This window comes from Talpa europaea (genome assembly GCF_964194135.1).
Source record: "Talpa europaea genome assembly, chromosome: 1".
In the NCBI taxonomy this organism is placed as follows: domain Eukaryota; kingdom Metazoa; phylum Chordata; class Mammalia; order Eulipotyphla; family Talpidae; genus Talpa; species Talpa europaea.
Genome location: NC_140073.1, coordinates 142,188,676 through 142,203,944, shown reverse-complemented (window position 1 = coordinate 142,203,944; position 15,269 = coordinate 142,188,676). Strand labels below are relative to the sequence as shown.

Below are 15,269 nucleotides of genomic sequence, written 5' to 3'. Positions count from 1 at the left end.
ACAGCCTCCTCAGCACTTTATGGTTCTTTGAAAGAGAGGATTAACCTGAGTAAACAATATAAATGAAACCACAGGGCACAGGAGTTTTCATTATGAAATCACCTATCTGATTAAATGTACAATGGCAATAAATAATAGTGTCGGGAACTTCTGGTGTGTTAGAAATTAAAACAAAAACATGAAACAAGTCTATGATAAGCAGCCTTTGTGGCTGTATTTGTAGTTCAGATGATTCTAATCATTGGAACGCCTGGTATATATTAAAAGTACTTACTAAGTCGTCCACATCACCACCTTCTTCAAATTTGGGTGCAGTATCTTCATTTGGAATTTCTTTGGGGGCCAGAAACTGTAAATAGAAAGGCAAGCATGGTATCAACATGGCATTTCCCCCCTTCTTTTGACGCAGAGTCAATCTGCTAGCATTGCCACAAGTAAGTCTAAGAGGGCTTGCTTAGCAAAGTCTCCCAGCAATGCACCAAAAGAAACACTGCCTAGATGTAGTCGCCTTCATCTGGTGCTGCATGAGAGAGGATCAATTTTGAGGTTGAACAGTGCACACTAAGTAGTCACCAGAGAAAGTAAAGGGGGAGGAAATGATATGGCTTGCCAAAGTAGAGGCAGTGTCAAGTACTGTGGATACCCCACACTGCCATTTCTGTTTCCACAGGAGGACAGGTGAGCTCAAGGGGTTGACTCAACCTCTCTCCTGAACTTTTTCAGTCAAAGTCACATCGCCACACACTAATATCAATTTGACTGAGAGATCAAGAAATTTATCTTCTTCTAAGAACACTTATGGATCTTTCCACATCTCTTTACTGAACCTAAACTGGACTGTGTTTAGTGCTGGCAACCCATGGTCTAAGGGACAGAAAATGCTAGCAGTGGAGGTACAGTCTGGAACAGAATGCAGCTTCAGGCTCATTAATTCTATTTATTTATTCTGATCAACTAGTGATAAAAATTCTGAGGGCCAAATAAACGAACGAGGAATTCACACATATACTTGGTTTACGTCTAAAGAGCAAACTGATTAACTTAAATTCCCAAATTAATCTTCATGTATGATTCTCCTAGTTATTATTATTATTAAAATGATTTTTTATCTTTTCTCTCCTCTTTTACTCATTATCATTAACCCCCATATGATTTTTCCCCACATCAGGAGTACATGGCTAAAGGATAAGACTTATCCAGTTGAAGTGAAGAGAATAAAAAGTAGAGCTATGCCTTCACCACAAACCTCCGTGAGTCACAAATGACTGGCAGCTGCAAACACAAAACCATGGGCTCAGTGGTTCTATAGTCCACTGCCTCTTTCATTATCCCTTAGTACCTGATATATGGTAGATACTTACTGATGAATCTAGAAAATAATGTTTTTGGCAGGCAGTGTCTAAAACACCAGTTCCCCCACCCCATCCCTTCCCCATTTGCAAAGTCCCTTTCATACTGCACACTGTGTCCACAGGATATACAAATGGCACATTTCTGCATCTAGGCCAAGTTCAAGAGAGACGCAGTGGCAAACAAACTCATTTCTATCAAGTGCTAAACATCTGCAACTGACTTTCCTGATGGATCTGTTTCACAGTTCTGCATAAGCAAATTATAGCTAAAAGCTGTGCTGCCACCCATTATTCTTCCCAAAGCCCCAGGCAAGGCTGATCTCTCACACATATCACTCCTCATCATCAGAGTTTTTAACTGCAAGTAATTTCCAGGCTGTGCAGTGGCACGGAAGCTAGAAATACAGCAGCAAATTCAAGGACTAGCCTGCTTTCTCAATAAAAGCAAGAGTCTCTGAAAGCAGCAGAAGAGGGTAGGAGTCAACTCTCATTTTATGCTCTTTTTCTTTGCAATATGATGAAAAGGTAGAGGATAAATAGAAAGGACTTTTATGTGATACTCCTTTCCTCAAAGCAAAATCATTTGCTTGGGGTTACCAAGAAAGCACCTTCTTACCTAGAGATCTTTATGAAATGGATAAACCACTACTTTTCAAGTGTACTGAAATACAATCCTGGCCACAAGCAGAGAAAAGGTAGAATAATCTGCGTTGAAAGCTCCAGTCCTATTCCTCCATAGGGCTAAAGGCTAACACTCTGTTTGTGGTGAAAGCCTTATTAATCCCCAAGTTAAAAACACACGGCTGCCACTGGGCTGATTCTAACACCAACAGGTGATTCCAAAGACTCACCCATAACCCAGATGGGTCAAAATCTCAGAAAGAAGAAAAGTCTGTTTTCATGCATTTTATCTAAAATGACATACATTTATTTATGTTTCATTAATGTTGCCTATAATTAATTTTATACTATAAAGGTGATACAGTCCAGCAGAGAAGTCCTGCACCCCAGTGTGGGAGAACAGGACCATAATTTCAGCTCTGCCAGTTTGTCAGTATCCCTAGGTCAGCTGTTTGACTTCTCTGTAACTAATTTTCCCTAAACAAAAAAATAAATGATAATAAGGACTTCCCCGGTGGCGCAGCGGTTGAGTGCTGGGTTGTGTAGCTGCCCGCAGCCGCCGGCGAGGGTCCCACATGGCATGCAGACCTCTCCTGCCGCCCGCTGCTCCCCTCAGCAGTGTATTTCGTTGGTCTGCCTGTTCTGTTCCCAACCTCTGACTCTGGTGAATTTTCTCACCCTCCCATGCTTCTGACTGCACCCGGTGCTTGTATAAATAAATAAATAAATAAATAAATAAATCCTTTAAAAAAAAAAAAAAAGCCAGGAATACTACTACTTACCATTCTATCTGATGAGGCTGTGCTGAGTCTCAGAGGGAATAATGTATACGAAAATGATTTGTGATGTCCTAGGTTTTATATTCTAACTCCCAGGAACAGACCCAAAATAGGTCTACTAAATAATATGCATTTTTATTCATAACTGCTAAAGTTTGGAGAAAATCAAATGTCCAGTATTGGGACAATGGATGAATAAATTGTGGTATCATCATAAAAAGGAGTATACTACAGCTGTAATAAAGAACAAACAACTCTAACAATATGAATGAATGATAAAAGGCATATTCCAATTTTATGAATATTAAAAACAGGCAAAATTACTCTCAAGTAACAGATGTCAAAATAGATATTTTCCTTGGGGGACGGGGAGCTTCTGATGGGGAAGGGTACAGGGAGCATTCTGGGGTGTTGGAAATGTTCTATATTTTGATCTGAATGGTGGGTATCCAGATATGTGTGTAGGAATTCATCAAGCTGCACAATGAAGATATGTGCATTGACTATATATGTATGTTCCTGTGCAATAAAAAATTTAAAATTGTAACTTAAAAGTATCAAACTCTAAACAAATATAAGGTAACACTGTGATAATTTCATTTTTTTTTTTTTCTGGCCCGAGCATATAGGATTTAAGGCAGAAAAGCTGAAAAATCAAAGGAAAATATCATGGGTTCAACAGGGGGCCAGTCGTTAGATACAACAGTTTTCAAGAAATGATTTGTAAATTTTTATCTTATTATTCACAAGGGCTTTAGGGACTTTTCACACATGTAGACACACAAAACGGTGTACTCTTTCAGGAGGGAGCATAAGAATATTTTCTTAGGTAGATGTGGTGGTTAGCAACATTCTAAAGTAGAGGCATGGAGTGCTGGAAAGTGGTCACAGTAGGATTGCAGGGGTCCAGGTTCTGCAAATTTTAGCCATGGACTTGCTATGAGACACTGAACAAGTCAACTTCCCTTCTCTAGATCACCTCTGTCCAATGAACAAGTTGCTAAATTCTGAGTATCTTTCATGCTATAGTGGAAAATCAGCTAATGTCCATAATAACAAAGGTGGCTAGATTAGGTAGCTACAAGGAAAACAACTGTTAAAAAGATGATTTTTCCCTCCATAGAGCTGGTATCTAGTGACTGCTCACATGCTCAGTATCTTGGAGAAACGACTCCAAAACTATGGGGAGAAATCCTCTTTTACTTCTGGGTTCCCAATATGGAGTAAAAAGAATAAAGGACAGGGGTCAGCCTCAGACTGGATTCCCAACAGTGACACCCTACAAGATCTCTTGATGTACCATTTTACTTCTCCATGCCCTGAATTTCTTCATTTATAAAAGAGGAATTTGGAGTAGATCACTATTTTTCAGGTACTGCTCCTTGAGGTACTGCAGGTTCTTTCTAATCTGCCACTCCCCTGACCCAACTGAGGAGCACTGCCTTTATCTGTTTTATATATCAGGCTTCCTTGCAAGTTTTCAGTTTTAAAAATAAAAACTTAGCTAGGAGATCCTTAGTATTCTTTCTAGCTGAATAAAATTCCATACAACTAAAGTCAATGTTTTCTCCTTCGTTAAGCCTTAGTTAAGCAAGTCCATGTTTAAATTCTTCTAATCCAGGACTTCTCAACAGCATCATTATGAACATTTTGGACCAGACAAGGTTTTTGGTGTGGGGCTGTCCTTTGCATTATAGGATTTTTGGCAATATCCTTGGCCTCTACCCACTAGGAGTTTGTAGCACACCCCCTGTTGCAACTACCAAAACCAGTCCACCCTTACCTCTCCCAGCCCCAAGTCTGTTACTGACTGTGGCTCAGGTCAAAGACTTCCTAGATGCTCCTGGAATGTGCCAGATAAACAGCCTCTCTTCCTAGCACCAGTGCCATGCCTTGACAATGAACTGACAGAGGCACAAAGGAGCTATGTAGAGACTTTACCAACTGTTAAATGTTAATTGCAAGTCTAACATTAAGAACTACAAAGAGAAGAAGTGAGGGCCTCCCTGGTGGTGCAAGGGGTTAAGACGCAACCTATGAAGCTGTCCGCAGCCCCTGCAGCATGAGTTGCTCCCGGCCAGGGAGCAACCCACACGGCGCAGCAGACCTCTCCTGATTCGTCCGCTGCTCCCCTCAGCAGAGTACTTCAGTCAATCCGCGTGTTCTGTTCTGTCTCTGGTGAATCATATCACCCTCCATTCCTCTGGCCTGTACCCCAGTTCTTGTATACATAAATAAATAAATCTTTAAAAAAATAGAAGAATTGAATCTTCAGGTGACAATGACATTATAAATGAATGTAAAAGAGGGATAATATTTATGTCTAGGCGCCAAACTGAAATGAGAGATAACAGTAAACTTAAAAGAAAGTGACTATTTAAACTTATGTTACAGAAGAACCTTCTATTTCTGCAGCAGGGCTGACTTAACTATATTTCTCAAAGAATCATAAAATCCACACATGAGGGAAACTGCTCTCAAGATGCACAAGTGTAAAGTTACGGTTTAATTTTCACTTGAAATGTCCATCCTTGAGCAGTTATTTCCTTTCAAACCATCAATATTCAATAGAATGATCTGACAGCTTGCTAATTTTAAATAACTTATGATAAATATCCTGAAAAAATTAAACTGGACTGTGAGGCCTGCTCTTCAATCTCTCTGATTATAGTCAAAATCCTTAATCGATTATTTGGGAAATGACCAGGCTTAATATTTGCTTTGAAGGCAATGTAAATGAATGCCTCAGTGCATGAACAAAAATAATTATGCATCCCTAACTTGCCTGGAAAAAAAAAAATAGCTGAAGCAGAATCTCACTCATCAGAGTTCTTCCCATTTATCACCTGTATGTACATTCTCCTCTTCATACCTCTCTCCCCAAACCAATAGGGGCAATTTTAAAACATTAAAAAGGCAAAGGATTAAATTTTGACTCCAAAAAAAGGGTTCACATGATAATGAAGGAAACACAAAAGCCTAATCTCCAAGTCATACCAGACAGAGTACACACTGAAGTGACTCAGAACAACCAGATCTGCCCTACCATGTTTACATATTCCCTCCCTACTCAAAGAGGGTGAAATTTTCAGAGCTGTCTGAAAATACAACCAACTGAAATCAGTTCTGTTGATACTAGAAGCATGTAAGGATACCACCTCCTACAGAGTCATTAACTGAAATTCGTCTCTGCAGGTTAATTATCAGACATTAAATTCCTGGTGGCTAGGCTCTGTGTCTTTAAATTTCAAATAAGATGCTACAAGTGCAACAGAGAACAAGCCTCAGACAATTTGCCAGAAGCACATTATCTCTTCTTAGATTTATTTCCTCCCTATATTTTGGATTCACTTAGCTGTGACAGTTTTGTGGTTAAGACGTATTGCTGGCAGGAAAAACTACCTTTTCCAGATTAGTGCTCCCCTCTTCCTCAAAAATAGTATTATGTACTCAAGCCTTATCTGAATGATTTTTTTTAATGCAATGATAACTACAATTAGTGGATTGATTTATTTTAATTAGAAGGTAGATTGATCCACTTCACTCTGTATAATGGTCATTTAATTCTACGTGTCCCCCCAGCTTACCTATAGTGCCCAATTGTGTGTCAAATACCAAACTAGAGATTGCTGTAAAGGTATCTTGTAGATGTGATTTTAACATTTACAATCAGCTGGCTGTAGGTAAAGACTGCCCACTATATCTAGGTAGGTTCATCCAACCAGTTGAAGGAATTCTGACTTAAGACTGGAACATAGGAATTCTACATGAGTTTCCAGCTTGCTGGACTGCCATACAAATTTCAGTTAGGTCAGCCTCCACAACTGCTTAAGCCAATTCCTTAAAAATCAATCAATGCCCCCACCTTACATATACACACATTCATATTCTCTCTCTCTCTCTCTCTCTCTTTCTCTCTCTCTGTTCTGTCTCTCTGGAGAGTCCTAAATGATATACCCCAGTTCAAAGGGGAAATATCATCAAGCCATTATATACAATAATGAGTAAAAATACATCCTGCAATTACATGACAGTATTTAGTACTGAGCCCTGACCATGGCAGAAGAGGTTAAGGACACGATGGGCGTCTCATAAGACAAAAATCAGCATCTTAGAGTATGTTTCTATAATTCTAGGCTCTTACATCCTGGAAGTATGTATCTGCTCTTCAACAAAATGCTTCTGCCAGGCAAAACACATTATAAAAAATTCTTGTATTTTCTAACTTCTCTCCCAAACAATATTATGGTTTCTGCTAAATGCCTTTGTTTTGTTGAAACAAAACAAATTTCAGGCATTTTTAATGTGACTTGAATATAGCCATAAGATGCATATTTCTAGCTCTGTTTCTATCATTCCCTTAACAGATTTCTGCTCACCAGCCCCAGACCACACTCTCCCTTAGTGTCCGTACGGTTATTTTTTTTGAGTCTCTCTTGCCTTTCTCTCCTACCTTGTAACCGGCTGTTTCAGTTCCTAGAAGATGGGGGGCTGTGTTGTCATTAATTTTCTTGTCATACAGTAGAGCAGAGGTTTGGTACGTGACTGCCAGCTGCCAGGTGCTATGCTAGCTACTGGCTCAGTGGCTGTAACTAAAGCTGAAGGTTATGAATCATATACTTTTGAGCTATTCTGTTTAATTTCATTAATAGTTCATCACAAACCGGAAGTATAACGAAGGGTTTCTGAGCTAAATAAATAGCTCATGGATTTAACTCACAGCTAAATCAGATTTCCTACAAGTACACCAAGCAGGGAGGCCTTGGTCCACCTGTTTGTCAATATAAAGGTCATGGCACCTGCACACATGGGCTCCTTTCTTGTCTTAGCTAGAATACCAGTGTTTCTCCACCTTCTTGTTCATTACTATTACAGTAACCATGTCAGGACCCATCACCCAGACTGATAGAATCTTTGGGGAGGGCCCTGGTCATCAGTTTTATTTTTTAAAAAACAGCTCCTCAGGCAACAGTGTGTAGCCAGAGTTGCAATCACTGGGCTAAATGGATCTCACAATTTAGTCAGGGTGTTGGTCAAGCTTGGTATGGTATGTACCATGGACTTCAGGGGCTCTACAGCTACTGAAGCTCAGATCATACAATGTTCTAGAAACATTACCATAGCTTGTGGAGAACTGAATCAGATAACAATTTCTCCCGCAAGGATACTACAGTTGAAGCAATTTGCTTATTGGTTGAATAAAGAATGGTTACACTAGTTTAGGTACCTTAAAGCCTTAATTTCTTCAAGAAAGAACGGGCATCAGGAAAATAGTACCCACTGCAATAATTCATCTAAAGACATGGAATTAACCCTCAGTACCTTTTTGGCTTCCTCAGCTGTGACAGAGCTTCCAGAGGCTTCATCTTTGGTGATCAGAGTAACTCCATCTAAAAAGCAATTCACAGAGAAAAATCCAAGTACAACATTTAATACCAATCCCACCTTCCTTTCTGCTGTACCTCCTCTCATCTTTGTACTGGAGAGTTCTAAAACTATAAAGGTGCTATTCACTGTAAGAAACAGAAAACTAAAAATGAGATGGAACTCACATTGTTCCTTCCATATTATATTATTCTTTCTCCTCCTTTTGCTTGTGTAGAATAAAGGCCGCCTCTCAAATGCTACCTGTTCCATGAACCTTCCTTGATAAACTCCAGATAAAAATAATCTCTCCTTTAGAATTCTCAGATCACTGTATATTCCTTTGAAATAGTTCTCATCACATCTTACCTTGTATAACTATTTGTACATATGTTATTGCTCCTAAAATTGTATTTTTCTCTAGTAAGAGCTGAGTTTTATTCAACCACAATGTACTATACAACATTACAGGATTTCTCTGCTATCCAAAAGTAAACTATTCCAATTTTCTATGATTTGGTAGGCAATTTTTTGAGCCTAGGCACTCTGTTATGGTGAATTTATATGGGAAAAATATTTGAGGCGACCTTCACTCAAAAAATAAGCTACTAAGCCTTACCAAATAGAAACACTCTACTTTTAGATAGCCTGTGAAACCTATAAATAAATGATACTAGAATGACTACATGCTTTGGTTCAAACTCATTAGGTACCCAATATAGGGATCTGCAGGCATCTTGACTTAGTAGTGTCCTGTCTATTGATGGAATGGCAGAGGACTAAGGTTAAGAGCAAGCATGCTCTTACAATGGCTGTGTCTATCATTTAGCACAGCACATCAATTACGGTTCAGTGAAAGCAAATCAAGGATATAAAATCTACCCTTTAGTTTTCTCCTGCTCAAATGCCTGATGCATGACATCCTTTCAGAAAAGCATGTGCATTTAACATGTGCTTGTACCTAGAAACTGCATAGGTCATATGTATTCTCTTAATAGGTTATAAGCTCTCAGAAAGTATGTATCTTGTGTATGTCCTATAAGTTTCTTTTCAGCAAACAATATGCTGGAGGCATTCAATAAATACCAAAGCCAATCTCTTTCATCTACTGGGTCAGCAGTAGAGACACAAAAGTGATTTGAGTTAGCCCCATTCACCATCTTTTCTAATTGCTTTTGCTCCCCAGTGTAGTAGTTAAAGGGCTGAAAAATTAACTGTCAGAGAAATGGCTGCCCTTGTGATGAGAAGCTGCCTGTTAGAAGCAGGGTAGATAGATACGCAACTCCTTTGTATGGAATTTTCAGACAGACTGAAACTAATTTGGGGTTTTTAAGTGAAAAGTTTTATGCCTTTCAACTGTTTTTACAGTATGTATTTTTAATAGCTAATATTTCACGCTTGGGTTCTTAAAGAAAATCAGGTTAAAAAAATGGGAAAAGGGCATAAGGGAAATCAAATACCAAACCCAAAATTGAAAGAATATATGGTGTATATGGTGTCTTCTTCTAGGTTTGATTTGCACTGGGTGCTAGGAATAAGTGAGGCACTAACTGCTTTTGTGCATGAAGACACTGTTTTGTTCACACAGCAAGGTAATGAAATGAAAGGCAGCAGGAGCGCAATGAGAGAGAGAGGGCTGTGGATCTAGGTGGATGAAAAGGGTCTACGAATTTGAGAAAAGGGACAGTGTTTACCCACATACTTTATTCAACAAACAGAAGTGCACAATCTTGGAAATGGGCCATGCTGCACAGAGTTTAAGATGGATAGACATAAATGCTTATTATTTATCACTTTGTATATGATTATTAAACAAGATTTTTAGCTCAATGAATCCTTAGCACTTCCCAAATCCACTTTGGAAGTCACTAGATATCCATATAACATCACACAATAAAATTTATATCTAGAATTACAGCTCTATTTAGAAAATAGTATAATTTGGAGAAAAAGACAAATGATACCTTACCCTGGATGACTATTTCCCAGAAATGGTTTAATTGTTTCATTTCCACTTTTTCTCGCAAGGCTTTCAGGAAGTCGTTAAAGCGCCGCTCTTCTGAAAACTGGTGACATGTGGGGTAGAGGAGTTGGCAAGTCAGAGCAAATACAAAAACAGTCATTCCCAGACCAAAGTGCTACATATTTTGAACCCACCATAAATATTATGAAAAATATAAAAAATATTCTTCTTTGGTAAATGGAAAACTTCCACTTCAAATTTCAGTATTGTTTGCTGGGAACCAAAACCTTTCCTTGTGTGGAAAGGAGGCATAGAACTTCCCAGAGTCATCACCCAGGTTTTTTTTTTTTTGGCAGCCCAGTAGCTAGTTTTTTAACTCTTAACAGACAAATCTGAACAAAAACAGAGACAATAATGTAGTGAATCCTTGTGTGTCACTAGCTTCAGTAATTATCAATTTGGTCAATCTGGTTTCATCTCATCCTGACTTTCTACCACACACACAACAAAGTTTCAATCACATTATTTCATTTAAAAATATTTCAGTTCGCAACATGGAAAATATATGTCTCTTAAAAAATATTCACAAAATGCTGATTAGTAGAAATGGTAAAAGAAGATATTGGAGAGTTAGCAGCATGGATTTGACTTAACTGCTTGGGAAGACTGGTTTTATTAATTTTGCTATAATAATAGCATTCTACTATTTTTATATTAGAATATATTTAAAAATAGTTTTTTCTCATTTTTATAGTAAAAATGATCTCTATATGATTGGCAGGTCTCTAAAATCCTTTTATTCCTTCTCTATCTCTCCTCTTTCTCAAAGAAATCCAGTGTCCTGGTAATAGTGCACAGAACAGTCAGCAGACACTCCATTCAGCTTGGACAATGTTTAAGAAGCATCTTTGTATTTTCACTACCTTTTCCATCTAACCAAATCTTTCTCTATCTGACTCAGCCTTATATTAACTCTATTTTGATAAATTTTGTCTTTATAACTTTTTTTTATGTAGAGCATTTGGGTCATCTACTTTTGACTCTTACTCTATTCTGATTTTAACAATTTCCTCATTTTCTTATCATTCATTATAAGTATCTATTCAAAAATTTAATTTGCTCATACATTCAGCAAATATTTAATAAGCACCCATATAAGAACCAACATAGACTACAACTATACTTACTTGAAAGATATATTTTATAATTTAAATCTGATCACCCTTGCCTAGGGTATATATACACAAAAGTCTAGAAATAATAAAACAATCAGTAAGACTTTTCGAAGTTTTTCCTAAAAATTCCCAATAAACAAATAATAATAAAAGATACACAAAAGTTGGGTAGGAGTATTGAGTAATTAATTTTCAAAGTGCTTTATTTTTTCTGGCATTCAGATCCCTACTTGTGTCTCCATAAAAATTATAACAATATGTGTTTCCTATTAATTTTCCTAATACTTAGTCCATCCTTTATAATGACTGGGCCTCCAGAGAATATAATGCAAGTTTTCTTGGGTTCCTAAACAAGTGCCATACAGTCACACTATAATGTAATGAAAAGCTAACTTCCAGGCATGAAACATCTCCTTAGCCACCCACCTTTATTCCCTCTCAGAAATGAGAGTAAGTGTAAAATGAATTGGTCATTCCTACTTCTCTTGGCATATATTGTTATTCAGAATCATTATTTCCATAGCCTGGGCTTAGCTGTGTGCTCTGTATGCCTCTCCCCTGTGACAGTGGTCAGTGCTTTAGGAAGCAGAGATGGGCGAGGATAACTTTACCTGAATGGCTTCTTCACGGAAGACTTTAATACAGTCCATGCTCTTCATAAAATAAGGTGTCTCATTAGTATCCAAAAATTGCTCAATGCGATTTATTAGTTGGTGACTCACTAGAACATAAGAAAATAAATTTATTTTCCTTCATTTGAGCGATGCTCATTAGAGAGTGCATGCTTCTCTGTGTGTGCATGTGTGCTTGTGGTGGTTCAACACTCTCATGGGTTAAAAAACTAAACAAAGTATTTTCTAATATAATATCTTGCAGCAAGAGAAAAATATTCTTGGTATGCACAAAAGCTATGCTTCTCTTAAGGGGGTGGATGTGAAGGGGTGATGAGATGTAAAATGCTGATCCAAGAAATTTGGGCTGTATTTACTCCTATTTGTCAAAACATAAAATTTTCTCAAATGCTAAGAATTATAGTTATAGAATTTGGGATTACAAACACAAAATTTTTGCTTTTAAAAAACTGTGGTTGCCTTTTATTTATCCCTCAGAACTTAGGGATGACCTGAGTAAGTCAAAATTCTCTTTGTTGATATTGTCATAGGAAGTAGATAATCTAGGCCCTCCCCTAATTCTGCTCATGATAAGTGGCAAACAGTGCCACAGTGAAAAGTAATAAGCCAGGGGCACCCCATCTTTTACCAATCCAGGGCAAATTAGAAAGGATCAGTCCTAGTCTTAATTTAATAATGTCCTTTTAAAATGGGAAGTCACTGCTACTTGTCTTCTGCCCTTAGCTGAAATTGAATCACGTCTGCTGCTCAGCACTCCATAGGTCATGATACTTAATAAACAATTAACTGTCAGCAAGCAATGTCATAAATGCCACAGGAGGAGGAAGTGCATTCATAATGTCACTTCCAAGGTGGGATACAACTTGAGGCTGCCTCATAAACAAAGAATATTTCAGTATGAAAAAAAAAATCAGAGGAAAATAGAAACAAAATTAGGAAACATAAGTTGCTGAGCAAATAAAAAAAAGGCCTTGACAATTTTGTCCCAAAAGGACAAATCCAGGAGGTACGAGCACACCTGGCCTGAAGGCTCACTCTCCTTGTCCCCAAATCACTAACTGGCTGTTCAGCAATTTATGCTGAATGGTCAAGATTTTCTAAGACTCATGCTCACATAATCAAGCCTCATCTGAGCACTCTAATAGTCACGTGTGCACATGATGCTGATGAAAACTATTCAAGCTCACCTCTGAGGGCTAATGGCCCCTAAATGAATCAGGGGCCAGAGCATTCCTCAATGCCTCATGAAAGACATGAAATTTGGTGCCACTGACTCATTTTCTAAGGACCTTGCAGCACGGGGAAAGGATTAAAAAACTGGACAAAGTATTTTCTGATATAATAATTTTGCAGTGAGAAAAATATACCCCGTAACTATTTCATCTCTTAACTACTAACTAGAAGATTATGATTTCCATTATTATAAAGTACTTAACAAATATGAGGGATTAAAGACATAACTGCTTGCAATTTCAGATATCTTTACCAATACATCCTACAGCAGTGAATTAATACCCAGCTACAACTCAAAAGACAGAAGGAATGTTCGGATGGGTCTTTTAAAATAATACAACCCTGATTAGTAGGCAGAACAGAAAATCAACAAGAAGCTCAAAGCACTAGAAGCTATCTGAATTTTTCAGCTTGGAAAGACACAGTTAACAGAACTATTTGATATTTCCCATATCACTTATAGCAGTCATTTTCTCTGATCATTTGATATAAAGTTCATTCAGAGCTATATATCTGAGCACAATTAAGAACCTATACAGGCCAAGGACTGTAATCTCAGCTACTCCAAGTTTCTGATTTCTTTTGAAATGAGAATAAGGAATCTTAGAAAGTTATAATGTAAATGTTTTCCTTTATCCGATTTAGTGATTACTTTCATTAACTTATCCCATATATATTTATTGTATAACTGCTACCTATAAGACACATGCTGTTTTCTGGGACATATAATTAAGTTGAATATTGTTGCATTTGAGGAGTTAACATTTTAATAAGGGATATATAACATATATGCATACAAATAATAATCGGAGGGAAATGTGAAGAGGGCTATATGAGTGGGTTGAAAACTTATCAACTGACCCGAGTTTTTAAGAACCTTTGGTAATTATATGAAGCCTTGATGAATTCATACGGCTTTTTAGAAGGCAATGAAAACAGGACTTAGCTATTATATGGCCATGAACAAAAGAATGAAGAACAGATATGGGATAGCACAGTGTTTCTTTGAAGAAAGGCAAATGGTCCAAAACAGAATCCTTCTCCTAAAGGGGAAGAAAAAGGAAAAAGGAGGAGTAAGAATTAAACATAAAGAGGTGGTTGTAAGGGAAGGGAGTTCCATAAAGAAAAACAAGGTATGTGGGTGTTGAGGTAGGCTAGAGCATAGCTCCTTAGAAAGTGTGGGAGGAAAATGGGTTCAAGGTCAACTCTATGGGAACTGTAACATTTAGAGGTTAGACAGAGGGAAGAGGACTGATGGAAGGCCACTAGGAAGGAATGGGCAGGGTGACAGGAGAAAACCAGAGGGCATATGGGTCACAGACAGTAAGAGAAGAGGTTATTTAAAGAAGAGATTTGTCAACTGTGTCCAAACTATTACATAAAGATTACAAAGAAAGGCATATAATGAGTACAGGAATGAAGAACTGGAATTTAGGGAGTCCTCTGACCAGGAGCCAGCAACTAGAGTGCTGAATTGCTTTGCAAAAAACTCAACTCCTTAACCCATTTGATCTTGATATGTGATAGACAGATCCACAGTTGCCATTTAGTCAGAGGCTCAATAACACTCATTAGTTAACTAATAGAAAAAATGGCCATTGGAAGGGCCATTCATCTCAGAAAATATTTTTTAAAAGACTAAAATAATGCAAATACAAAAGTCAACAATCCATTTGCAAAAATGATATGGGAAAGGAAGAAAAGGAAGTAGCAGCCTTAGATCCAGTTTTTATTTGAGAAAGAAGTACTCACATATTTGTGAGCCTCTCTGGGTTTAGTTTATCTTATTTACATATTAGATTGTTCTGTCCTTTCCTCCAGAGGGTTCAGGCACACCAGTAGATAAACTTATCCAAACTTCCAATAATAAATCCAATCAATACAAAGAACTGGATTTTACCCTTGCAAGAATAATCAGTTACTAGAATAATCAGTTACAAAATAGCAAAGTGGCCTGTGCATGTGGCCATGACTCTGAATTCTGTTCCCCCTACCTAGGCTGTCCCATGGCTCACTTACCATAATGAACCACTTAACACCAGTGAATAATTGTGATGGATGATGCATTAGTGTGCTGACTCATCTTGGGAACTGGACAAGAGATTTCCCTTCTAAAGTTTGGTGGCACTTCATGTCTCACTGGTATTATT

The 15,269-nt window shown here is 37.8% G+C and overlaps 1 protein-coding gene across 1 annotated transcript in view; it reads right to left on the bottom strand.

Annotated features, from left to right (window-relative positions):
* Nucleotides 1-238: 238 nt before the first annotated feature.
* XRCC5 (X-ray repair cross complementing 5) overlaps nucleotides 239-15,269 on the bottom strand; it is a gene marked incomplete at both ends in the record, with an annotated part of 78,101 nt that continues 63,070 nt past the window's right edge. Inside the window, 4 exons of the mRNA XM_084259681.1 lie at nucleotides 239-349; nucleotides 8,075-8,142; nucleotides 10,086-10,182; nucleotides 11,866-11,975. Of these exons, the coding sequence (XP_084115807.1) occupies nucleotides 239-349; nucleotides 8,075-8,142; nucleotides 10,086-10,182; nucleotides 11,866-11,975 (386 nt within the window). The remainder of the gene's footprint in view (nucleotides 350-8,074; nucleotides 8,143-10,085; nucleotides 10,183-11,865; nucleotides 11,976-15,269) is intronic.